Source organism: Corvus kubaryi, unplaced genomic scaffold (assembly GCF_017639235.1).
Source record: "Corvus kubaryi isolate FWS band 111438036 unplaced genomic scaffold, C.kubaryi_AGA036_p1.0 split1-65, whole genome shotgun sequence".
In the NCBI taxonomy this organism is placed as follows: domain Eukaryota; kingdom Metazoa; phylum Chordata; class Aves; order Passeriformes; family Corvidae; genus Corvus; species Corvus kubaryi.
Window position 1 is genome coordinate 7,408,601 of NW_024582080.1, and position 27,180 is coordinate 7,435,780.

General features: G+C 43.1%; 1 protein-coding gene across 2 annotated transcripts in view; it reads left to right on the forward strand.

Moving 5' to 3' along the window:
- Positions 1-816: 816 nt before the first annotated feature.
- Positions 817-27,180, forward strand: part of FLT1 (fms related receptor tyrosine kinase 1) — a 109,109-nt gene continuing 82,745 nt past the window's right edge. The window contains exons 1-4 of one of the 2 annotated variants that reach the window (XM_042014178.1): positions 817-1,166; positions 16,229-16,325; positions 16,623-16,843; positions 25,997-26,121. In XM_042014178.1, coding sequence (XP_041870112.1) covers positions 1,109-1,166; positions 16,229-16,325; positions 16,623-16,843; positions 25,997-26,121 — 501 coding nt within the window. In that variant the 5' untranslated portion in view covers positions 817-1,108. The remainder of the gene's footprint in view (positions 1,167-16,228; positions 16,326-16,622; positions 16,844-25,996; positions 26,122-27,180) is intronic. The other variant, XM_042014177.1, reaches the window with a different exon arrangement.

Consider the following 27,180-nt stretch of genomic DNA (forward strand, 5'->3'; position numbering starts at 1 on the left):
ATCGTTCACAAAATAAAACATGCATGTGAAATGTGAGGTATGTGCATAGGGGGGAAGAAATATATTTCCAGCGCTGCCCTGGGTGTTATAGGGTCAGTGAAGGCCAGCAGGAGAGCTGGCAGGGCAGACTCCCTAAGCATCCTCAGCCAGTGCTGCCGCTTCCTGGCTTCCCTGCTCTGAGCGCTCTCAGTGCTGCTGGCCGGGGACCCGTGCTGGTCTGGGTCAGGCCACGCACAGGGCGATTTGCCCCGCGGCTCTCCCTCCTCAGAGAAGGCGGGGAGCAGAGCCCCGGGCCCCCGGGGCACGGTCAGCGCTTTTGGGCGCTCCGAGCATCGTGCCCGGTAGCCGGGGAACGGCTGTAAATGGCCCCCGCCCGAGCTGGCACCCGGCTCAGCAGCCGGTGACGGGACGCGGCGCTGTCGAGGTTTTCCTGCGGAGCCGGAGAGGGGCTCCGCGGGACCGGGACCCCACCGCTCAGCATTTGGTCCAGGAATCGCAAGTCCACTCCATGCTCTCCCCACGGGAGCCCAGCGACGTGCGAGCGACGAGTCGCGCTGCCCGCCCCAGCAGCGCTGCGGCCGCGGCGGCTGGAAGCAGCCCAGCGCCGGGCTCCGGCGGGACGGCACGGCCGGGCTCCCGGGGGCCGGGGGCGGACGGGGCCGGACGGGGCCGGGACACCCGCGGGGCAGCGACACCGTGCCCGCCGACGGGCGGGCGGGCGAGCGGGAGGGGGACGCATCCCGGGGAGGGCGTGCTCCCGGCGGAGGATGTGGGCGGGGGGGGCGGAGGGGTGCTCGGCGAGGGGTGGAGAAGTTATAAATTAGCGAGGCTGGGGCTGGCGGGTATCTGATGCCCGCGGGAGGTGAAGCTGGCAGGGCGGCCCGCAGCGGATACTCCGTTTCCGCAGTCGGGTCGGACCGGGGCGGGCGGGTAGGACTCGGGGGCTGCTGGATGCGGATTCCGCGCCGCACTGTGCCGTTATCTCTGCCACCGCGGGAAGCGCCCGGGACCGAGGAAAGCCCGTCGGAGTCCAGCCGGCGCCTCTGCCTCTGCCCCTGCCTCGCCGTCGTCGGCAGGGAAAAAGCCCTGCGTTCCCGCAGGCAGGACCATGCCCTGCCAGCTGCTCTCAGGGACCGTGCTGCTGGGAGCCGCCCTCCTGCTCGCAGGTAAGGGATCGCCGGGACGCGCTGCTCCAGTCAGACCCCGTTCTGCGCCGAGCTCTCCGCGACGGGCCCCCCGTCTTGTTGGCTGGGCCTCCCGCGCCCCTGACCTGTCCCGCAACACCCCGCCTGTCAGCTGGAGCCGGCGGGCACCTGCCTCCCCTTCGTCCTTCTCCTCTGGACAGGGCCGGGGAAGTGATCCCTGCTTTCCAGGGAGCGGCGAAACGCCGCATCCCCGAGCGGTCGTTATCGTCCGAATCCCGTCGGCGTGCCCCGGGACCAGGTCCCCGGAGGGCCCGGCGATGCGGAGCCGCGGTGCCTCTCCTCCTCCAGGCAAGGCAGTGGTGGCGTGGAGGCGAGCCGCTCCTGGGCACAGGGGACCGCCGTACATCATCGGGAGTTGTCCGAACCGGTGCACCACGGAAAGAGAGCATGTGTTGGCTGCAGGGCACGCTTCTTTCTTCCGCATCTTCTTTTCAAGTGTCCCAGCTCTGCCCGTGAAGCGGCAAAGGTGTACCTTTTCTTCACAAAAATCCGGGTCCTGCTGCCTCCCGCCCGAGCAGGACGGCGGAGCACCGGTGGCGCTGCCTGCGGGGGTGGCCGCGGGGTTTTACTGGAGAGTGGGATGGAGCTGCTCTCCGATGCCTGCATCCCGCAATGATGCGTGTACTGGGATGGATCCTTGTAGATTTGATGTTCTTAATTAAGTTTAATTTATCTTTGAGCCAAGAGCGTGGGCCGGAGCGCCGTGGTGGGCAGTGCGTCGTAGTGTTGCGTGGCTGGTCACCTGGGAGCAGGGGTGCGTAGTGGCCGGGCAAAGGCTGGTCCCGCGTGGGGTCATCGCTCCGCAGGGCCGCTGACCTGCGGGGATGCGCCGCGGAGACGGGCGGATCGGCGGCCTGTCCGCGCACGGGCTCCCCGTGTCCCGCCCCGGGGCAGCGCGCACGGCCGCGGGCCGCTCCCGCGGGGACGGCGCTCGGCAGAAAGGGGCTGGCGACCGGCGAGGAGCGGGAACAAACCCCGGGCGGGGAAGCGAAAAGCCGAGCTCCCCGCGGGACAGCCGTCGAGGGCAGCGTTCCTGCGGTTAGCGGCGCGCCCGCCCGGCCACGCTGCCCCGCCCGAGTGCCGGGGGCTCGGTCTGATCCGCGCCGCTGAGCCCACGGGAGCGGTCCCGCTGCCTGAGGCTTCCCGGGAGGAGGGCTGGCGGGGCCGCTCCGACGAGACGTTTTCCTGCTCGGGAAGTGCTGATTCATCAGCTTTAACACAGATATATAGGTATTCTACTTTTTTTTTCTCTTTCTTTTCCCCAGGAAAGCGCTAGTTTCCCCACATTATTTGTCTCCGCCTAGGAGGTTCTTATGCCCAAGATGAAATAGGCACAGGCATGGGACACTCACCCTGGATACAGGAAATGTGGGTTCAGATCCTTGCCAGGCTTCCTTCACAGCTTGAGTTTGAACTTCAGCGTCCTGCTCCCACGTGGGCTCCTGCAGCGACCAGCTACGCTAGGGGACTCGCTTCCTCTTTCCTGTCGGAAAGGTTTTCCATTGTGCAGATCATGGCAAACCCACTGCCCAGGGAGAGGGTGGACTCTGTGAGCCAGGGGCTGTGAGAAAGACCCTGGATCACCTTCCTGTTCATGTGCACCCTAGACCTATCCTGGTGGGAAAAGCTTGGCTTACTTAGGAGACAACCTGGGGCTCTGGATGCTGGGGACAAGCATCCCATCGTGATGGTTGGCTCAGGTACTGTAGGCATTGGAAAGTTACTTCTCTGTAGTTTGGCTGAGTGCCCTTACAACCGTTTTGCTGGAAATTCATATCCCACCCATGCACAAGAGATTGTGCTCAAATCAGAATTTAAATTTTTTCAGACTCATTGGTTTTGTTGCTTTTTTTGCTTGTTTTCTAGAAAAGCATTCTTGCTCAGCTTTGTTTGGACATTTCAAATAGGTTGACCATGCTTCTTCTGGGCCACTGGCAAAACTCTCCATAGTTGTGTTTGAATGGAGAATTTCAAAGTTATTGTTGCAGTTGTGGGATGTTTTGTACCATACATCTCTCTGTGCTTTTCTTCCCATTTCACCCTTCTTCACTGCTTATTTACCTACAATTCTTACTCAGGCTGCCCAGCACTTCCCATTTCCAGTGTTCTTGATGAAATTCAGTTCATCACTGGTCCTGTCTTGTAATTCAGTCTCTGCAGGTGTCTGCTGAGCTTCCATTTACTGACGGGTTCTAGAGGAGTTTCTCAGAAACAGTCAGTGGTTCAGAAAGAACCTAAAAAGACCTCCACAAGGAGGTGACAGAAGGAGGTCTTTCAGCTCCTATATGTCTACTTAATAATTTAAATTTCCCAAAAGCAACATGCAGCCTACAAGCTTTGAGAGTACCCATTTGAAAAATGAGATTAAGGAAATTAAATTCATTTGACATGTGAGTGTTGGGCACTTCAGGTCTCTTGTGCACATGCATGTTTTGGTTAACTTGGGAAAGAATGACACTTTTTTTCTGGGTTTTGCGTAGTACTCACATACGTTTTCTTTACATCTTAAATATATTTATTCCACAGATTGTATTGCATACGCTTGCTAATGACTGTACACATAAAGGTCAACATAAAAATGTGGTTGCTGTATTAAGTTCAATCTCCCAGTCCTCAACTTTGTCTTACTATAATGTTAATCACTAACATTTGGGATTGTGAAGGACTGTGTTTAAATCCTGAAAACATCAGACTGCAGCCTGGATCAAGGCTTATGCACCATGTTTTCAGAAATATAAACTGGTGATTTAGCTGTATTTCCAGCTGTATTTCTGGCTACCCACATAGAAGTGGTACCTCACAATTAGCAGCTAGAAGGTAAATAGACTCTATTACAGTCTTATCTGTGAACAGCACTATATGATCTCAGTTATTTCAGCTGGAACTAGAGCATCAAAATCCCCAGTGGACTTTTCAATTTCATGGTCAGCTGGAAGAAATGAAGGAAGAAATTCCAGGTCAAATCTAATCAGTGCTGACGTTAATTTCTTGCAATAACTAACCTGTCTTCTCTGAAAATGCTGTTCAGATGGAAGCTCATATGTTAAGGTTTCAATTTGTTTTGAGTACTTGCTGAAACAACTACACAGACAGAATAGTCCAGTTTGGGATTAGGGCTGGAGTTGTTAAAAAAGTTCAGACAAACTGGCTTTCCCACTTCTTCTGCACCTTCATAGAAATGGGGCTCCCTTAAAAATTCCAAACTGTATTCACATAAAGCAGAAGAGTTAGACACTGCTTTACAATGGAGATTTTAAAAAAATATGTGTATGGGGTTAAAGCACCAAACTTTTTTAACATAGCTAAAGAAAATCACTTACACAGTTTACTGATGTTTTACCAGACAGACTGATGTTTTACTCATATGCCCCACACAAAGCTAGATTTCATTCTCTTAAAACTGGTGTAAATCTGGAGCAACTCCTTTGGGCTAGGCTAGCATCTTCTAGATTTACAGTTTGTGCTGGACAAAATCAGGACTTGACCTGTGCCGTAGTAAAGACCTTCATATCCAAAAGCACCCAGTATATTTAGAACCCTAAAAATTTGCCACTGGGGAGATTTGAGAGGTTTTTTGGTGGTGTTGGGTTTTTTTTAACATCGGAACAGTAAAAAACAAGCTGTCTATTTTTTGTCAGATGCTTCAAAGACTGAAACCCGTAGCACTTCACACTGTGTGGGTGTGTAGGACAAAAGGAAATTGTCCGGATTTGCAGGACAGTTGATAAGTCCTTACACTTTACGTAGTTTGGAAACTTCCAACACACTGTTTATCAGCTTGCTGGTTTTCATGTTCGACTGAGATTGGGAAAGGAAGAAGCTCAGCAGATGAGGGTTAAGGTTCAGTGTTTCAGAAGTCCGTGTCCAGAATGGCTGTGGTGGGGCTTCAGCAGCAAAATTGTTCCTTTGAAACCCCCAGAGTCAGGGTTTGGGGCTTCTTGCTGCAGCCCCAGAGGGAATGGAAAGCGAGACTGCTGCAAGAGTAGGTTTTGCATGAAATGCCCACTCATGGTCACCTCTGCTCTTGGAGACAAGTCTTTCCTATTGGTGTGAGACCTTCAAGAGGAAAACTGCTCCCTCCAACAACATGCTTCATCTTTAGATCTCATCCCTGCCCCAGTAGTCTCTTTTTTCCCCCCCTCTATCAATATTTGTGAGAAGGTAGAGAAACATTTCTGTATAAGTTTGAGTATGAATTCTACCCACAGACAGAACCAGGCTCTTTTCTCTTTGCCCTTGTGATGCATCCTTACTGCACATACTCCTGCAACTGGGAAGCAACCTTTCCCAAGCATCCTCAGCTGGGAATGGTCTGACTTCTTGATGCATCACAGGAAACTGCTTATCCTAAAATTGGTCCAGTGATTGTCAGGAAGGTGCCCACACAGTTTTCTCTTACTGAGATGCAGAAGTTCAGTTTCATTCCCCTATGGTTGGAGATCAGTGCTGCATAAATCCTGATGCTCGAAAGAAAAAACTATGCTGCAAGCAGGAGCTGGAAAAGGGAAAATGTAGTCATTAGTGCTCTCTCCAAAGCCAAGCATGGCATAATATCATGCTTTTGTGACCAGCAGAATGAGCTCATGATGGAACTAAGCGAAGTACTAACAGATTGAGAAACCAACAGTGGGGGTAAAGAGATTTGAAACTGTAGATTTCAGAGATACTTTTGTCTGAAACTTAAGTCTTGAGCCATTGAGATGTATGGAGAAACTTGGACAGGGAATGTGAATGACTGTTTCTTCTGTATTAAGTCATGTTTGCATTTGGGGTATATTTTGTGTGGCACAGTGAGTGGAGATGTGCCAGATTAAAGATGAAGAGAAGGATGATTTAGCTTGTGCTCCATCAGTGTATTCAAGAATGTTATAGATGCTTGTGCAATAGTTAATTAATTCATTAATCATCTTTCTTGGACTTTGGTTTGTCCTGCGTTAATGCAGATGCAAAAGGTTCATGTTCATGGTGAGTTGATTTTGCTCTCTGTTGTTTTTCCCTCAAATCACAGTTGATTTGTCATTACCAAAATCCATATCCACAATGTTAAGTCACCCCTGTAACATACTTAGAGCATAATCCAGTGTGATGTTGTTAACACTGATTTCTCTTGGCATGACTTTTCTGGGTGGTGGGGCTGCTTTTCCAGCATTCACTGATATGTGGCACTAAGCACATGTGCAATACTTCTTTTTGAGATGTATTCCTTCTTTTGGAGCTATGGCCTTGAAACAAGGTTCTCTTTGCTGGTGGAGCACCTGAAGGATGGGCAAGGAGCTAGAAGGCAGCTGCTTCTAGGATTTCAGTGGATTGAAGATGCTGTGACATTATTCCCACTCCGTGCTTGGGAGCGGGTGAAGCAGGCAGGGCACAGTGGTCCTGGAGAGCTGGGGACCTGTGAGCAGATGTTTCTCCTCTTCAGATGTTCTCTCAGGAAGCCTGTGCTCTGGGAACAGACCCCCTGCTTAGTGCGTGGGGAGCGACAAGGGATGAGTGTGAGGGCATTTCTTGAGAGGAATTTCACAACTTCACATAGCTCGCTTAAGCGTCCTTCCTGTGGGATTCTGCCTTGACACAGAGTGAAGGAATTCACCTCTTTTGTTCCCATTGTCATTCCTCTGTGGAAAAACCTCTCATCAGGATCACAATAGACTAATGTTAACAGAAGCGTGAGAGTTGCCATCCTGGATCAGACAAGAGCTCTATTTAGCTTCATGTCGTGTCTTTACTGGTGTCCAACATCTGATCTTCAGGGAAGGTCCAAGAAGCCTTGCAGGAAGCAGTTATCTGATAAAATTCTCAAGAGGGGAATTTTTTTTTGTAGTATGATCTAAAATTCAATATTATTTCATAAGAAACCATGGGATTGAGGGTCGAGGAAACTAAAATTTAGTTGTTGTCTATGTTTATGCAGGTGGATATTACATAGTAGAATTAAATCATGTTAAATTGTATAATACAGAGAATTTTCTTGTTCTGTTGCGCTGAAAGTGTTTGGGGTGAAACCCCACCTTTCTTTGTCTCATGCAGTGCTGCAATTGACACTCATCCTAATCTATTTTATAAGTATTATTGATTATCATTTCCCAATGTAATTGAGCTACAGGCACGCTTGCCAGAAGATTTCTCCATGTGCATGTACCTTAGAGTTGGTGCTTTAGATGTCATTCAACAGCAAAGTGGGTTTTCCTCCCAAGCCATTGCAAGGGACTCCTCTGTGCAGGCTGTTCCAGTTCCTCTCACCTCTCTATTTTAATTTGTTGTGCTTCATTATTTACTTGCTCTTGTTTTGAACCCGGGGTTCAGTGCTTACAGCTCTGTTTTATAGGTTTAAGTGGGGTGGATGGAAAGTCAGTTCCTGACTTTTCTTTTTGTCTTGGAGCACTACAGGGCAGTTCAGCTGTAATGATGGAGCTTTGGAAATAATAAACAGCAGCCTTCAGCAAGGTGGAACTCCATCAATTTTGCTTTGTATTTCTTTTACATAGTTGCTAATTTGTTTCTTTGCTTACAATTTAGTGATTACTGAAGCCCCAGATGAGTTTGACAGACCTGTGTTGCTGGCTGAGCAGGTAGATTACTGGCAGGTAGGCAGTTTGTCTGTCTTTATGAAAGTCTTCCCATTCAGTCCTAGTGTATTACTTTATTTGTCCTGCCAAGTAATCTGTTACAAATTTTAAGTATCTAACTGGCAAAGAAATTTAGTTTCGCCAAGAAAATGTACACTTTAAATTCTTAGGAATTCTGAATTATTTTCATGTCAATTTTAGTGTACTTGCTTTCTCTTTATAACATATCAATACTTTTCTACTCACTAATCAATGAGATAAACTTTTCTGAAGAATATTGAGCTGATGATTATGTGCTAGGATCTGTAAGGGTGGATTAGAGCAGAGGCACAGTACTTGCTGACACATGTCAGTCAGTAGATCTGATTACTCACGGGCGTGGCCTGGATGGGACTCCCTGCGCTGTGTAAGCAGCACAGGCTGAATGGTGTGTGGAGGCATGAAACAAGACCCCTGGGTGAGTGCCACTGGCTGATCACACGGCATCCTTTTTGGCTGGGCAGATGGCAGATTCACAACCACTTCTCGTCTGAATGGCCTGAGCCGGGCCTCCATGCAGGGGACAAGACAGGCACATCAAAGTGGAGGGGCATGAGATCCACATGGATTTGTGCTGAATGTGGCTGTGGAAGTGTTGCTATAGCCTAGCTCTACTGTTACCAGCCTCAGCTGACCTGTTTTGTTTTGTTTTTAGGCTGGGCATTTACTCTGTTGGAGTGAAGACCAGACTAAGGCGGACACAACTGTGGTATTTCTCTTCTCAACGCACATCACATATATGTGTGTGTTTTGCCTCCTGGATGTGGTTTACCAAAGTGATGATCCCACAAGAGTTCATAATGGAGGTGTCAGACTGTGCATTTGGATAACCATTTCCAATTCCATATGCCCAATGGGAAATAAAAAGTTTATGGCTATGGCTGGTTTTACTTCTTCTCTGTAAATATGTCCTCCTTATATAGCTGATGAAATGAGTACCTGCCTCGGGCTAGATGCTCATTTCAGATCCTATATTCTAGAGATACTGCAACTTGATGGATGCAGCATGAAACCAAATTTATTTTTCTCTCAGGTTCTCTGGCTGTTTAATATTGAAATTTACTTTTCATTGGCATTATATGAAGTGCCTATGCTCAGGCATGGAAGTCACCTGGTGAGTTTAGGGCTTCTGATGAGCTGGTGAAACAAGTGCCTTCAAGCGGGTCTTATGGGAAAGAGAACACTGAACTGCATGGCCTTGGTTGCCCCGGTATGATGGGAAATGTTAATAATTTCAATTGGTAGTAACTGGAATGAAATTTTATGTCAAATAACCAGCTGAGATTTCAGTTTGTTTAATTTCTACGTCTGAATTTTTAAATGAACAACCCCTCCCTGCTCTTTAATAGAATGGCTTTACCACAAGCTTCTATAAAACCAGCCTGACCTAGCTAGGGCAAATACTGGCAAAATGTTTGGCAATTATTGGGGAAATACATATTTGTTTACATTTGCAGCTATTGGCCACATTGGCATGATAGTGTACTGCTCAGGGGTGTTAATGAAGTGTTATTAGAACTATTGTGCTATTTTTAGCAACCGGGTGTTTTGCTTTGCCTCTGTAACATTTACTTATATCGGTGTGTACACTAATCTAGGAACAGCAGATGCATACAGAGAGTAAACAAATTATAACTTGCCCTGAGATCTAGAACTAAAAAGGAAGTGACACGCTTGTTTGAATACCTTTCTATGCCTACGAAGGCCTGTTTTGGGCAGTTGCACATTCATTTTCCCTGCAGACTGATTTTTAATTCCACAGCATGGAGTCATGGCCAAGGCTTTTAGTCTGCTCAGAAATCATTTAATCTACTGTTACAAATCCTATGCTGTTCAGACTCTATTATGATGTGTATTATAGAGCAGACCAGCTTTGCCATCCATTAACCTATCAATTTTTTTGGCTGGCTCTTATGTCCTGGTGGTACTTTAAATTCTTAATTATAGTTGAGATTGATCAAACTTAAGCATTTGATCCAGAAATCACTTGGCATGTGTTGCAGAACATCAGACTGGATAAATGGAATGTCCTTTTTGGACCTGAAAGGGATGAGCCAATGAATTGATCATTTTTGTGCATCTGTGTGTACTTTGTAAGTAAATGGCATCCAATAGTTTTCCTGGTCTTGAATGCAAAAGAGAAGAAAGTTTCAGTCACCACAGGGATATGTGCAAGTGATGGCTCTGTTAAGGAGTGATACAGCCTGAGCTGCTGCTTCTACCCTGAGGGTGTTTCTGTCTGCCAGCTGTGTGGTGCCTCTTTGCATAGGAACCGACAGGAAACAAGTACAAAACTACCTCTGAGTCCAGGGACCTGTATCTGTTAACACTTGTAAATCCCCATGGCTCTTAATTGACCTGCAAAGTTCTGCTTCAATAGAAACAGTGGTTACATTTTGCTGCTTCAGATCATGAGTTTGCTCATCTGGACTGTTGTCAGTGTCAGCTTGGGACAAAGGCATGCCTCCTTGCTCTCACAGTTAAGCTGCCCTAGTTTCTCTTCTGCAGGCTTCAGGTGTGAAGCTTGGATTTACTTCAGAAAAGTGCTGTGAAATGAATGGAGACTTAAATGGCATCTGAAAGACCTGGAGATACTACTTGGAGTCTCAGGGTGGCTCATGGTTTGACACTGTAGGTCTTTCCCGGAGACTGTTTCTAAGTGCAGGCAATGGAGAGGGTGCTTTTACCCCCGGGAACAGGAACCAGGCTGTGCTGCCTTCTTTGTCTGTACCTGAGCATCAAAAATCCAGGTGACAGATGAGATGGGGGCTATTGATGCCATGGGGTTAGAAGAGTGTCTCCTTCAAGTAGCATTTCTTCCCAGCCACCAGCACTCACAGAAGTAGAAAGCTTCATTGTCCAGGGTGCTCCCTTCTCCCTCTAGTCCTGCAGCAGGACCAGGCCAGACAGTCACACTCTGAACGGGAAAACAAAATTTTCTTTTCCATTCACCACACAAATTTTAAGACAATTCTCCCTAAAAGTTCTCCTGTTTTAATAAATGCAAGTATTAATGCTGATGAGAATCTCAGTGTTGATTAAACTAGAAGGACCTGTTGGTCAAGGCTTCTTCATGTGGTCAGTTGTAAATCAGAACTTTAAGTGGCTCTTAAGAGTTGACCATTAGTTTGTCTCTCTCTATATCTTTTTTTTTCTTTAATAGAGTGAATTCATGTAATGATGTAATTGCAATTATTATGGATAGGTACAACTGTTTGACCAAGAAAAGAGTTATATTTACTTACAGAATGGCTTGAAGAACCTTTAAAAGATATGGTAATACAATAGATTGTCAAGAATAGCTCTGAAATAAAGAAAACTACTCATATCCCAGGTTTCCTTACACAATGGAGTAAAGCCATATACGCCATTTGAGGTTAGCTGATGGCCATGTCCTGGTTAAGGTGCTGCTGCAGATCAGAGTCAGCTCATTTTCGCTGGAGATGCACTGAAGGTCGACCCACTGGGTACTGCCATGTTCCTTTACGTTTCGTTTGGATTCTGCAATTGCTTATTAGTTGCACACATGTGGGTATTCCCAGTCCCATCAGTGGAATGACTCATAAGGAAGTGCTCATATGCATGAGTAAAGTCCTGGGCTGCGTTTGAACTGAATGACAGATGTTTTAAGCAGCACAGACAGGAGAAGACCCTAATAAGAAATCACGTGAGCTCTCCTTCCGATGCAGGAGTGTCGTCTACAAAATGCATTTTTGCTGAATATTTGAATCAGGAGTAAATGATAGTTGATGGTAAAACCCTCAAAGGCTTCGTTATGTTTCACAAGGGGTAAAACACGTGCAAATCCAACAGTGACTGAAACAATTACTTCTTGATGGATAACTTTATTGCCCACAGATGGCACTTTAAACCCAGAAGGTCAGATTCTTTGTACACGCTGAAGTTGCAAAGATAAACTGATCATTCTCCTTAATCTCTCACTGTGCAGGTGAAAAAAAGATTAGTCAACATGTTGAGGATAGCTGGAGTGGCTGGAAGAAAGTTACAGTCCCAAATTATGGAAAAGATGTTAGAAAGTCATCAAGCCTGTCAACTTCAAGGAAATTTATAATAACTTCTAATATTGTAAATGTTTTTAACTAGGTTTTAAAGCTAGCTTTTAGATTTGCTTTCTTTAGTCAAAGGTAGCAGAAATTCTCAGTGTATGAAAAGAAATTTAAAAGTAGAAACTGGGAAAATCTGAATGGGAATAATAACCCAGATCATGGTCCCAATTTTGAGTTCAGCAAATCTATCATTTTAAAGAGAAAACAAGATTTAGCAGAAATCAGTGGAAGGTTCATCATGGGTCCATGGTTACTCATTTGTCTGTAGAACTGGACACACATTGTATTGGAAAAATATATGCATGTTCATGGATTTTATCTTTTTTTTCATGACTTGTGATCAGTGGTTTTTTTCGGTTAACAAATAATTCAAATTTTTATTTACTTAATTTGGAAGACAATCAGCTTTTTTTGAAAGGCAGAAGATAATTGAAGAAAGCTTTTTTTTTTTCCCCTTGCAAATTACAGATTGCTCTCTGTTTTCATAAAAAATATTTTTCTTTCCTTTTCTTTACTTAGAATGGCTAACTTTTGCAATCTAAATTAATGTTTCCTCATTAATTAAGCAACCCCATTGACTGACTTTCACATATATCTAATAAGCCTTCCATAACAAATAAAATACATCAAAAAAAATCATCCCTTTCCCCATGGGAGGAGATTCCTCAGTTATCAGGATTAATTAGTTCTCTTGTTGTCACATGAAAAGAAGTTGCACCCCTCAATGTAGGTCATTGTGAGGGTAGGCTGCTGATGGTCGCTTAGTGACAGGCACAATGATAAGTGAATGTGTCCTGTTGAGCCATGACCCTTCAGAAAAGACAGTGTCAAGTAAAATGCCCACAGAAGGTACATAGAAGGCATAATCTGCTTCTAAATATTGACAGTAGGAATTTCCCTGCTATTCTCCTTCCTTTTTCTTTCCTGGCAAACACGTCAAACTCTATTGCATTTGTGCTTTGCATCAGTTTTGAAGCATTTAAAAACGTAAGGAACCTAATGACCCATGAATAGATAGGATGTCAAATAAAGCTATTTTTCTTCAAGACATAGCATCTTGCTGGTAAAAGCATTGTCTCCCGTACTTGTAAAAGCAACAATATTGGCTTGAAATAAGACTTCAGTTTTTTGTCACTGAAAAACTAAATAAATGAATACATAACAAGGCTTGTATCTCTTGCCAAATACACTGACATTAAGTCTTCAATGTTAATATGATTAACTACTGGAGTTAAGTGTCTAAAATGTACTTGAAATCAATGATGAAATGCTGGCTTGTGTCAATGGGAGCAGAGTTAGACAAACACTAAGCACTCCTTAAGATCCCACACACTGTGCTGTCTTTTAGATATATGTAAAATGTGTAAAAGGGCAAAAGCTCAAGTATGTATCCAGTATGTTTGGGTTTCTTTTTCTGCCTACGAGATGGGGTGAAAAGGTAGGTGGTTTTGTTACATTTTTTCTTTGATTTTAGTAACTCTGAGGCAGATCTGACCTACAGGCTTCCAGGCTGCTTTGTTTTTTATGCTTCATTTAGGATAGATCTTAAGATTTTCATGTCTGTTTATATCACTGTAAAGTTACAAAGAGAAAAACCTTGTAACATTTATGATGGTTTCTTGCTCATCACCTTTGGCAGACTTTGAGAACAACAGCAGCCCACATTCCCAGGGCTGGTCTCAGCATGGGTCAGATGTGGGCACGGTGCTGCATGACTGGCTTTGCTCCTGGGCATGGTGCCGGTGCCAGTGCCGAGCAAAGCCAAGCGCTCAGCACTGCAGGCATGGCCAGGCACCGCAGACTTGCTCTCCTGTCTTGCTGTCAACACCTGTCACTCACATGTATTTTTCCACTTTCCCACCAGTTTTACACAGGAAGCAACCTACACATTGCTCTCTAGCAACTAGGTTGAGTGTTGCAGCTCTAGCAGCTGGGCTTTGATCCTGATGGTTTCCCCTGGCAGACCATCATTGATGTTTTTTTCATATATATTGAACTGCTTGTAAACACTGTTGCATGCTTTCACCTTTTCCAGAGCCTCAAATAAGGAGCAGTTCAGGGAAGCTTGAGGTCAAGTGTCCCCCTGAAGTAAAAACCAAATTCGTAAAGCTGAATATAAATGCTGCCTTCTTGGGAGAGCATCTGACCCTTCAATTCTGGGATGACAAGAGGAATGCAAATGAAATGAGGGAATGTGGGAGTTTCACAAAACCATCAAATTGTTTAGCTGGAGGATGTTGACAAACCCTCTCAACTAGAGTGCCTGGGTTGCTCTCCAAGAAGCTGCCTAGGCTGTTGTAACATCTTATCTCAATTTCTCAGTGATTAGCCTCAGAGGCATTGTTTCAGAACAGTGAATGAGAAGACTCACAGACTGTAAGTATCTATGGGATAGTATCCCATAAAAGCACAGTGTGCACTTTGGGGGAACCAGCACTTCAGTGTTGAGATTCCTAAAGGGCAGGTGAGAAAGATGTATGTTTGCAATATATATCACACAACAAGTTGCTTCTTCAATGATTTGCTGCATCAGTTTTCTCCCCTCTTAATAGCTGGCAGAATATATTATTTTCTAGTTAGAAATATGATTGTCTAGACAGATCTCAGGGGAAGTCTGTGAGTAAGTACTGTCTCACCATTCAAATCTATGCTGTTATTTGTGGTGCAGTCCAGAAGGCATCTTTATTCTGAAAATTTGTTATGCCCTTGCTTGCAGCTTGTGCAAGTGAGCCATAATTCAGTTTACATTTATGTTCAAGTGTACCCTTTAGATCTTGCTTTGAGTAGGCACAGATGATAGAATATATGGGAAAACTACTGGAGCCACAGCTTCAATAAGATATACAGGGCTAAAAAGAAAGCTCCTGAATTTGGAGCACCCATTGACTTTGAAGTGTTTATACATCCAAATTTTTGTCACCAATCTCAGCTGGAACTGGTGTCCAAAAGTTCCTTCTCTAGTCAACAAAAGAGGGAGGTGTTTCTGATGGGTGATACGTAGCCACCAAGTAAGGTTCATGTATTTCTGCTATGTTTGTTGCATACAGCTGTTCATACTTGGCTGTGGCAGGAACCTCTTGGAAGAACCTAAAATAGCTGAGCTCAAACTGTACTTGACTGAGTTCTAGCAGAAAGATGTGCATTACCCTTGGCCATGAGATGCTGCTTCTCCCATATGTTGGCAAAGTAATACTTTCTCTTGGAGTGAAGTGGTTTGAGGTAGTTTTTTTTGCTCTCTCTCAATGCTGAAATCTTTACAAATTACACTTGAGTCCCAATTAGACTAAAACTGGTTTTCAACTTTTAACTGTTTTGAAATATTTTCATGTTATGTTCCCAGCTTCCGGAACATTTTACTGTCAGTGCAAGGGCAATGGGATGCATCAAGAACTGTTTCTTCTCTAAGGCATGCTCTTCTGTCAGCTTGCCATGGAAGCTTTTGTGGCCATAGCCTATTATGGGGTAAAGATAAAACACAATGTCTTTGCAGTCAGCATCTCCTGACTTGATGAGAGGGAAGATCTCGTGTTCTTCTGGTTTTCTGACCATGGGGCTTTTTCATGGTCTTCCTAAAAATGGCTCCACATGGCCTTTGTGAAGCCCACCTGGATGTTTTCAAGTGTCCTAAGCCACCTTGTGTTATACTGACACCAAGGGTTTCCCCCATGCCAGAATGGTGTGGCCATGACAACATGCTTGCTTTCTCAAATAGGCAGCAAATCTGGTCTGGAAGGTGTCTTGATCTTGTTCTCAAAATTTACTGTAAACCTCTACCTTTTGACACTGCTTCACTGACAGGAAGCCCGCCCCTGGCGAAGGACCATAGGTAACAGTGCTGTGACCTTCAGTCAGGAAGGGAAGATCCTTAATGCCCTGTCCTTCCACATGAGTTCCAGCTTTGCAGCGAGCTGAGTGGGATTTCGGTATCTTAGAAGTCAGTCTGTGGCTCTTACCATGGGAGTGGCTGACTTTTACCCTTCCTATTGAAGGGGCTGCCATGGCCGTATTTCCTGAGGAAATGCAGCCAGTGGTGCCCAGGGGCACACTTCCTTGGTTAGATGTGTAGTCATGAGGTCCTGAAGTTTCTTCATGTTAGGTTCAGTGAAAAACTTGAGAGCAAAGTCATTGACAGATAGCTTTCATTTTTATTTTCTTTCCGGAGTAGTGCTGCTGGAAGGTTATTTGAGTCCTGAGTCAGGGCAACAGGACTTTGCTCAAAGGAAGAGAGTATGTGTGGTGAGAGAAGCACACAGTTTTCTTTTCCTTTCCAGTATAACAGCACAAATGTGAGTGGGCTGGAAGTAGAATTATTTGTCTTTGTTAATGTTTGGTTTTTTCTTTGTTTTTCTAGGATCTAGTTCAGGATCAAAACTAAAAGTTCCTGAGCTGAGTATAAATGGCATACAGCACGTTGTTCAAGCCGGCCAGACTTTAAATCTCACCTGCAGGTAACCAGCTAAGTTGGATTCTGATAATCTGGCAGGGAGGCCATACACCTGACACTTTCTTTTTTTTGTAACTGAAATTAGAAAAAAATTTAACCTTATGCTGTGGGGAAAGGTGGGGAGTGAACTTCAATGGCAATTGTTTAATAGTTCTTTGTTGTTTCTGTTGTTGTTTTTGGAAAACAAGATAAAAGAGAACCCCATAAATAGCCTGATATAATAAAAAAGAAAGCTTGGGAACTGAAGCTATATAATTGCAGCCCAACATAATTGTTTCTGCTTCCTTATCTGTATTTGCAGGGGGGAAATGGTTCATTCATGGTCTTTGCCTGAAACTCTCAGCAAGGATAGCAAAAGGCTGAAAGTAATTAAATATGCCTGTGGAAGGAATGGGAAACAGTCCTGCAGCAGTCTGACCTTGAGCAGAACTCAAGCAAGTGACACTGGAAACTACAGCTGCAAATACCCAACAAGTCCAGCGAAAAAGAAGAAGGAATCTACAGTCTATGTATTTATTAATGGTAAGATGAAGTTTTTCTAACACTTCTTGGTACTTGCTCTTCAATACAACAAGGTGGATAAGTAAGGCAGTTCAGCTGTGGCTGAGTTTTGAATGACATTTTCAGCCTTGAAAAATGTTAATTTACCAATTAATGTATAAAATTTTCTTTCCCAGTACTTGCAAATGCAAATGGTAGTCTTTTATCTGTTAGGAAAAAAAAAGAAGTAAGAAAAAGACCCAATCCAGTCACTTGTCTAGAGTAAACAGGAGTCCAGATGGAAGTGGACTACAAGAAAATATGTGAAATGGGTATCACAAACCATATCCTACATGACTGGATGAGATGCGATTTCTAGGCTGCTGAAGGATGCTAAAGCTGTCTATCCAGGTCACTGACTTGCCTCATGCAGCAGGAAATTACTATTTGCATGTGAAACCGTATTCAAAAATGTTCTCTGTAGTCCATGTCACACAGATTGAAAAAATCTAGAATAAATGGAATCAAATTAAACACAGAGCTGTGTTCAGCAAACAAGTATTTTGTAATGTATGGGAAGTGCTGGAATTAGGTCAGTTAGACTATAAAAGAAATTGCTTTCTGATCCTGTTTCCTTCCAGGGTATTAATCAGACACTTCTGAGGAGAGTTGAATTCAATAGACACAGCAATAAAAGAACAAATTATAGACACTTTAGGGATTTAATTAATACTTTAGTTTTTCCTTATTTTTACAGAGTAAAATTAATAGATTACTGTAGTATTTCAGGATTCACAGATTTTGAAAGCCCATGTTACAGAGAACGTGCAACTGGAAGTTTTCCAAATTCTGGGTCTGCTGCATCTAATGAGTTCACATCAGAGTGAATTAGCCTTTGTCTTCATTTTGTGACATGAAGAGTGAGACTGGCACTGTGAAAAAGCAGAATGAAGTGGACCTCTCACTACACTGATAGAAAATAAGATAGCTCCCCCCATTATTGTGTGTTGCTTTATTGAGCACTATTGGCTATTTCATGCTGTTCATCCTGCTTTCCTTCATCAGAAGTATGCTGCAGTGTTTTTGTTGCCCAGCTCTTTTCATTTAATTCTCTGTAAATCCAACAACAGATGCATCCATGGAAGAGTAGCCAAAATAGGATATTAATTTAGTGACCAACAGCCTGCAACCTAGGAAAACACACAATTTCCTTGGATTCCCTCTATAATTTCCCATCATGGGACCTTCTTGAACCTCCCACCTTGGATGTCATCCCTGTCTGAGACCTATCCACAATCGTCTCCCTTCACCACATGAGAAGAACCTCTCTGATAAACTGAATTTACGATACAAGAGATGCCTTTGCATTCTCTTGGTCTCTTACCCCTTCGAAGAGTTAATTTTTCTGTATCCTAAATTTTTACAAATGAGAGGCACAACTGGTCTTTCTAACTCTTCACTGCTTCCCAAGTCGTATGTGGCTTGCCTGCATCTGAAAGGCACCTTCAATTAGATGATTGTGAACCAAGGTTATCTACAGAATTCACATGGTGATGGAAGAATCATTGCAGAAACAGTTTTAGGACAGCCCCCGCCACCACCTGTCCTCCTATCCCCTCTAATCAGTTAAAGAAGGCTGCCTAAGTGTCTTGGTTTCGTTGGTTTTTCAAGGACATTCAGTCATAAATCTTGATGTCACTGTTGAAGAGATGGCTAGATTTTTTAACTCCTCTAACCTTAATTGCCAAAAACATAGTATAATGTTTCAGGAACAAACCTGTAGCAACCTTAGACCTCTCTGGCATGTTAATTTTCTGAATTTGATAATCATTTTAATTGAAAACCAATTTCTTAATATTTAAGTGTTAATTCTGTCCCAGGAAATATACTTGAAAGTTAGAGAAAACTATGGATAATGAGGGAGGCTGCAAGGTTACTGCTCATGTAAATGGCTGTTGAAAGTGTCACTTTGCCCTAAGGTGGAGGAAGGTATATTAGTCTTCCAAAACTTTCCAGTTCCAGGAAGAATTGTTGAGTAAGTTGGAAAGAAACAAGATATTGAGTATCAAAACTCACCCTTTCTGATAAGTGTAGTGTCAGAAAAAGTATTTTCTTTCTCTATGCTATCTCATTATATCTATCTCTTCTCTATCTGTCTCTTAATATGAGTCCCTGTTTCTCTGAACATGCATGAAATTCAATTATCTAGCTCAAGTGGGGTTGAGATGGGGGTAACAAAATCCGCTGTGAAGACTATCTTTCCTGAGTTTAGTTTTACTTTGCATTAATTTGTGGGTGTTTAGGAAATAAACATTTGTGAAATTTGGGTCCCTCCTAGTTTTGTATTGTTTCCTGTGGCAGGACGCTGTGTCAGTCCATTTCCCATATTAGCTCCATGTGGATCACCAAGGTGCCTGTTTCCCATGTCTTAGCATGTGGCCGATGAGAACAAATAGTTGCTATTTACAAACACAGAATCTGAATCAGGAAAGTTGATATTGTTTGTACAGGAAGTCATCACTTATTGTTTTAAAAATGTTATTCATTTCCGTAATTGGAGTGATACTGAATATGAACTGGATTTTAAAAAAAAGCCCAAAGACCAGACCACAATAAAGCCAGTAAGTCCTTTGGTTCAGTAATGAGTGTATGCTACAGCAGAAAATGAGCTGATATAGAGAAAAACAAGACACAGGACAATGAGGACATTGCAAGTCCCACAGGCCCCAGGATGACTTGAAGCATTTCTGAAGTCCTGCTTCTGGGGATGAAGGAGAGGCAGGCTGGTGACTTGCCTTGGAGGAGCTAATCCTGTCACCACCCTTCTTTCAGCTGGAGAGGTCACTACTGAGTTGCAGCAGGGAGCGAGTCCACAGTGTCTCGGCAACTCTTGACCCCACACAGCTCAGGAATTGAGACATTAAGAGAGGGAAATTAATTCTCTTAAGAGTCTTCAACTTTGCCACAAGAAAACTGATGGCCTGACTTCCCCCACAAGCCATGGGAAAAATCTGAAATGCAGCAAAACCTCTTTGCCAATTTCTTCACTGTCTCGGACCCAAAACTGCTCAGAGCTTTGTTTTGTAAGGGAACTGCAGCCTAATAGTAAAAAGGAAAAGATTTGCAATGAACGCTCACTGCATACATTGCAGTGAGGCATGGGGAATTTTCTGCTTGAAAAGAGATAATGGTGGAATAAAGACATTTAAGAAACACCAAATTATCAGCAGGCCATTCTGAATCGTATGTAAATTTCCCTTGGGACAGTACTAAGGGCTTTTCTTTCTGTCTGCTTTGTCCCAATATCTCCAAAGCATTTTTCAATTGCTGGATCTCATTCACTCTCTTCAAAGATGTATAGTACTCTTAATTCTCTACTCTCATAATTTCTTGCCTTTGAACAATTGCCCCCCTGGTATGACAGAGGAAAAGCAAGTTCAATTACATTGATATAGCAAAGTTAGATTTTTGCATGAAGGGTTGCTATTTTCTGTGGTGAAGACAGATTTTGGCTAGTAATATACAAGAGTAAAATCTTAATTCTGCTGCAACAGAGAACAGAATTCTTCTTGAAGTAAAATTGTATTTGGCTATAGGGCAGTAGCCCATTTCTTAGTCAGTGTTCTCCCTCTCCTTGTCTTTTCTCATGATCCTGCTGTGTATGTCTTCTGGTCACCTACTTTTCCTCGCAGAATGAGATGTGCTTTAAAATCATATCTCTAGGCTGAGTCAGTCGTCTGTTCTCTTCCCATAATTAACAGAGAACAAAAGGAGCTTCTGGTATGTGCTTTTCATCACTGACTTTTCAAGAAATCTGGGAAACAAGCTTAGAATAAATTCCTTGCTTTGAGATGATTTAAGTCAGGTGAGATAAATGAGTAGTTGTGCTCACCAAAGCCTAGAATGTCAGACATGCCTACTAGTTGTATGTGTTTGGCTTGATATGTGTCTTGGGCTCAGCAGTCCAAAATGAAGGGCTTTATCATTAGGCAATTGTTCAAAATGTAAGCCTTTGAAATCCCAAAACGTCCGGGATTCTGAGCTCATTTTCAAACTCTAAAGTTGTATGCTGCAGGTTCTGAGTGTATTAGAACTTCCCGGGCATGTCCCTGGAAGGTCCTCCTGCTGACAGATAGCTGGATCCAGCCCCAGAACTGACATGCATTTGAGATTTAGCTTGAATGGATTGACTCCTGTAATCCTAGAGATATTATTGTTGCAGTACATGGAGGGTATCCAAAGAGTTCTCCAAAAGGGTCTCTTTAGATCAGAAGTATCAAAGTCAAAATAATTCAGCAGGTAAAAAAAGCAGTAAGACACAACACCCTGAGAGCTAACAGAAAGGGAGATTTTTCTTCTTTTTCCTTTTTCTTCTTATTCACAAATAATGCACTGATAAAAGAATCTGCTAAGGCCTGGGAAACTCTTCCTCCCTGGTGCCTTTTTTCTGTCTTTGCTTTTGGCACAGTTTAACATATGAGCAGTACGGTTTTGGCTTACACCGTCGGAGTCAATACTATGATAGCGCTTCTGTTATGAAGAGGAAGCTCGTTGGGATTAAACTATGTTGCAGCTGTATCAAGTATGTGGACACATTTTTAGTTTCTATGAGGTTCCTGTTACAAAACAGAGACCTCTAGGACTTGCTGACGTCAATCGCCTGTAATTGCCGTGCTTTTGTCATTGAGTGTACATGGACTTCGTATCACAGGATACTGTGTGGAGTGGAGCATGTGTGGACACTTTGGCAGCATCAAACGCTCTGCACTCACCCCCCATGGTCCTTCTCCCTCACCAAGGCTCATAGCTCCTACTGAAACAAATACCTTTCCAGGGTGAGACATCACAATGGAGGGATACGTTTGAAAGAGCGTTCCTAGTATCCATTAGCCTTTCTAGGGATTGTTTGCTGAACATAGTAATAGCTCTAGCGTGGATTTCCTGGCTAATATGACTATTTTTCCTGAAGATTTCTAACTGTGTTTCATTTGTGCCATGGTCCTATGTTGATGATAGCATAGTATAACTGGTCTCAAAGGAAAACAAACCAATCTTGCCTAAAAATTCTTGTACAATTGTAGTAGGAATTCTTTCTGTCTGAATGTGCTCTAGATATAAATTAATAATCATATAAGTCCAGGTAAAAAAAAGCAAAACAAAAAAGGAGGGTGATACTTATGTCTCAAGTTTTCTTTCAAGGTTTAGACACGCTTTGTTTTGGAAGAGTGTTATTTTGCAGGTAAGAAGAGGCAAGAGTGGAACAACCTTTCTTCCAGAATAACACAGACAAAAGGGGATAGTTTTTCTTTAAGGAAATAATGCATTTGAGCTGGTTCAACAGATACATTTTCTAGGGCATGATTCATCTCATTTTAAAGCAGATGTCTAAAACAGGTCAGATGAGTCCCATTGCAAAATTCCCCTGTCTCACCAGGACAACACTAACGGTTTGGCTCCTAGCTCAGTGAGAAATGTCTATATTGTAGATGTGCAAATGAGGCTGGAATGACTCTTGGTGCAAAAGATTCTTTTGGAATTACTTCTGAACAGCCCCAATAATTTATCTGGGATAAATTTATCTGGGATCATAGGTTTAATCCCTACGATGGAAAGAGAATGTGGCAACTGGTCCATGAACTTCAATGAAGTCTGCATGTCCGTTCGTTCCTAAATATTGTGGTTCTTTTCACATGCATGAGGGAAAAGGTTGTTATGTGGATGTGATGATAATATTCCACCTCTTTTAGCCTGAAAAAAATCTTAATGATGAGCCAAGTGTAAGTAGGCATTTTGGAAGAACTTCAGAGGATAAGCTTTTAGAGATTTCAAGGAGCTTAGATTTTCCTGTAGTGAATTCTCTTCTTGCAAACGTATGTATAAGTCCTCTGACTTACATAGCTCAGATTATTAAAAACAAAACAAACCCAAGAACAGTAGCTGAAGCTTGCGGAAAGAAAAACCCTCTCCATCTTTTCGGAATTTGGCATTTCAGTGTTGGCTGATTTAGTTGTTTGTGCAAACCCCATAAATAGCCTAGACAGGTTACTGATACCAGACATAATATTGCTTGTGCTAAGTCTCTTATCAAGTTTTTATCTGGCTGCCAACTAGCTTAGTAAAAAGCTGCTATTTATGCTCTTTAACAATATAGCAAATGACCTTCATGGATTTTGTGATTTCATGAGTGCTCTTTGTGGGTTCATGTTGATTGTAACTGAGAGATATTGTAAGGAACACAGCCAACCCAGCACACAGTCATTCATTCTAGGCACAATTTAAAAATACACTAATCTGACTTTTAAAGTAACCTTTAACATATGTAAATATTCTGGCTGTCCAGCTTTCATTTTGCTACCCTCACAGGCAGCTCTGAATAAAAACAACCAAAACAAACCAACAAACCAAATCAATGATTCATAAAAATAAGGTCAACCCCCTTAGATCTTCCATTCCAAATCCCAGTGAAGCTGAATGTAACCTGGATGTGGTCTTCAAGATAGGTCAGTCTGCGATGTTCCTTTTATGTCTAGAGCTTTCTGAGCATAGAATTAGTGGAGCTGGCCCAAAAGACTGCTGATGGAAGATTAAGTCATGCCAGATGTGCTTCCAGCCAGCTACATGGGGAAGGATGGCATTTACCTCCCCTCAGGAGGAAATTGAGAAGAAATGTAGTGGGAGCTAGTGGCAATAGCTGGGGTTGTGATGGGAAGGAAAGAGGAAAAAAAAGGCAAGGAGAGCTATTTCTTGGGGGACAGAAGAATTCATGTTGTTGGCAAACCCTGCAGATGTGGTATAACCTGCCCTGGCGCTGCCATGTGTTCAGCTTTTCCTGATCCAGGCTCATAAAGCCCGCACCAGATTCTCATCTGCAGGCACTAAGAGTATTCCATTATGGCCTTTAAGGTGGAAGGAGAATAAAATTCAAAGGGAATCAAGAAAAGCCTCCGTGCTCATTATGAAAAAAAACTGTGCTAGGAAAACATGATGTGTATTTCTTTTAATCAAAAGCAGGAAGACATTTGGAGCACTCGGGGCCATCGATTGCCCTCTGGCCCATGGCGGAAGTCCCTGGTGATGTCAATGGGAGCTCTGCACGCGAATAGCGGGGGCACGGCGACGCCTTGGTGCACACGGCAGGGAGTGTACCAGGAGAGGCTGTGACTGAGCTTTGCAGCCTACCAAGGGCAACCAGAGCGCTTAGTCCAATTTTATACAGCACTTTGTTGACTTCTCCAGGCATGGACATGTATTTCCACTGAAGAAGAAGAAGAAAGAAAAGCCAAACATGGTGTTTTATGCTGGTTTCCTGTCCTTGCCTTTGGGCGGGCAGGAATCCTGCAAGGTCTGAGCTGCACAACCCCCACTGCTTCGATATTGGCATCAGTCAGTGGTGATACTCTGTCTGCAGACAGCACCGCAGTCCCCAGAACAGCTCTTCCTCACACTTACAATGATCTGGAGATTATGGTACAGGAAACCACTTTGCAAAGCTTGCTGGTTTCGGGCAGGAGCTCTTAATTTTGTGACAAAGACAAATGAGTCTTTGGGGAGTAGTAAATCAGTTTGTCTGGTGATGTTAAGGGGCAGGTGACCTCTTCTGTGGCTGCAGCCCCTGAAACAAAAAAGGTTCTTTTCCCTGTGCTACAAACAGGTTCATTCTTGGTCTTTCCTTGAATCGTACTGCAGAGGAAACGTCGGCCTAACAAGTCCTCAGGGCATTTTTTATTACATATGCATCCTCTATTACTCATAAGTTCCTTTCGCTATCTCAGTGGACATTAATACCTATTATTAAATAATACTTTGTGACTTTCATTTCAGAAAGTTTGTATAACAGTTTCATTAAATGACTTTAAGAAAACTTTTTTCTGTATCCTGGAGCACATTTGAGATCCTCTGCCTTAGGATTTTTACCAGTATAAATTAGAGCAGAATCTGTTTATCTTCCTGTTTGATGTCTCAAACAAAAATATTATTACACATAGTAAGAAAAGAGGATCCTAAGGGCAGAACAGTTTGATGACACTGGAAAGTGCATATTATGCTTTTGAAAGACAGGCAAAAGTAACTTACTTGAAGAACTATTTAAGTGAACATAGGTCAACATGCAGAAGTTTGGGGCCAGAACACTTGAATCAAGAGTTGCAGTTTGAGGTTTTATAAGGGATCAGTTCTTGCTAGCTTTACTAATTTCTTATCCAAGAAAGATTTCCATTGTTATTTCTAAGATTTTTGACTGAGTGAAAATAATGGGATTTGCCTGAAAAAACAGAGCTGTAGATAAGCACAGAATTAAGATCTGAATGTTCCACTCTTTTTAGGAGTTAAAAACCAAACCTTATGTGAATTTGGAGGTAGTCTATCTGCAATGTGAGTCAAACTGAAACTTCAGATCTGAACACCTGCAAAGAAGATTTGGAGCCAGAGCCTGTGGCTTGAGCCCCTCTTTGTTAAGTGGTCCAAACAATAGCAGCAGCAATGTTCCCTGTTCCCAGCGCAAGCTATTTATGACAATGCCCTTTGTTAAAGGGATTGTTCAAGGGACGGTAAATTACTCTGCCAAGCTTTAGTTATTGAGTCAAGAGGAATTAATGTTTTCCTGGCATTTTCATTTACCTTGTCACATAAAAAAGAGACACATAGGTATTGTGATAGTGGCAAGGAGGAGAATAATTAACTCTCTCTAGTCCGTATCCTCTGAGATGAAAATATGGCTGGATAATCACAGTAGATTCTTTCTCCTGATGCAGTCAATGTGAATTTTTCCTATCAATTTCCTTGCAGACAGCAGGATGGTGTACTTTGTAGGGGTTCCTGATAAGTGAATTTCAGCTCACTTCTCATATCGTTACTTTTCCTGGTGATAATAAAATACAAGTGCCATGAAGCAAGAAACACATATCTCAGCAGTAGAGATGTTGCTGTACTGGAAAAAATGTGCTTCCACTGTCCTGAAATTTAAAGAAGACTTCAAAGTACTGATACTGATATTGAATGATACATATATTTTCAAATATTTAATAATAGTTTGATGAACATGTTTAAACAAAAGTAAATGGATGATTGATTTCAGCACTTTTTTAGCTTTCATTACGGACAGGGCTAGTCTGTTTTTTAAGTCTGTATCCACTGTTACAATTCCCATACACTGTCTTGAGATTTCACATATTAACCTTTATTTTTCTTCTTTTGCAGATACAACCAATCCGTTTGTAGAGATGCACAGTGATATCCCTAAAATAATAAATATGGCTGTAGGAAGAGAAATGATCATTCCATGCAGAGTCACAGCACCAAACATTGCTGTTACTTTAAAAAAGGTACCTCTATCCAAGCGTGCTCTGAAAGTGTTACTGTGGATGATGTTTTAGTTTGTTGACAGCTATTGTAATGCTTTTGAAATATTTTAACAATTTAATCATGCAACGTTTCTGGGTGTCAGTGTGTGTTCAGAAATATGTCAACCCTGGAGGCTTCATTTTGTGTCGCACAGAAGGGCTTCATCAAATCTCCTGTAAAAGGCGGGAATTTTCTGAAGGATCTTAAACTTCTCATACTTCTTTATTAAATCCTCACTGGCAAAGGTTTCTTAAGCCCAGGAAGGAATTTCTTGTTAGGAGAAGAGATTTCCTCCCACCTCTTCCCCTGCCCTTCCTCCCTTTTCCTCTTCTGTCCTCTGGAACAGCCGGTGAGTCCCTGGAGACTTGCTGTGGCTGTACAAGGATCTCTGCAAGCCTTTGCCCTACCTCACTCCCACCAGTGATTTTGCTACTTCCTTTTACATATGAGTGCACTTAGAAAAGGGATGGCTTTTTGTTGTGGGGAAACTTTGCAGGGAAACTGCAGAGTTTGATGTGGCAGGACTAGTTATAGAAAAAAAATAGACATTTCCATGTTTTGGGAAAAACATTAGTCTAGGTTCCTTAAGAGTTACATGGACAGCTAACTGAATCATACGTATGTAGTAAAGTACCTGTTATCAAGACAGAGAATGGGGCATTTTTTTAAAGTTACCTCTTTTTTTTGCTTAAAAATTAGGTGGAGGTGGCAATGAAGTTTTATTTTCTAAATAAAGGGAGTTATGCACATAGTGGCAATGAAAGTTCATCACTGTTAAAAGGAAAAGAGGTTTGTCTCTTTGTAGAATAACATACAGTTGCCAAACAATACCACCATAAGATACTTGTTTAGTGCAATAGAAGCCTTTGGTTATTCTTTGACTGCAGAGTTTTACACCAGCCACAGATTTTACCAATTCTACCGAGTTCTGCTTTGCTAATATAGATACTGATTTTTCTCCTTGGTTTTTACCTGTTAAATCCCATGAAAGAGAACAAAATGCAAAGAAAAGAAAGTGATCTGACCCAGGATGTTGCCCT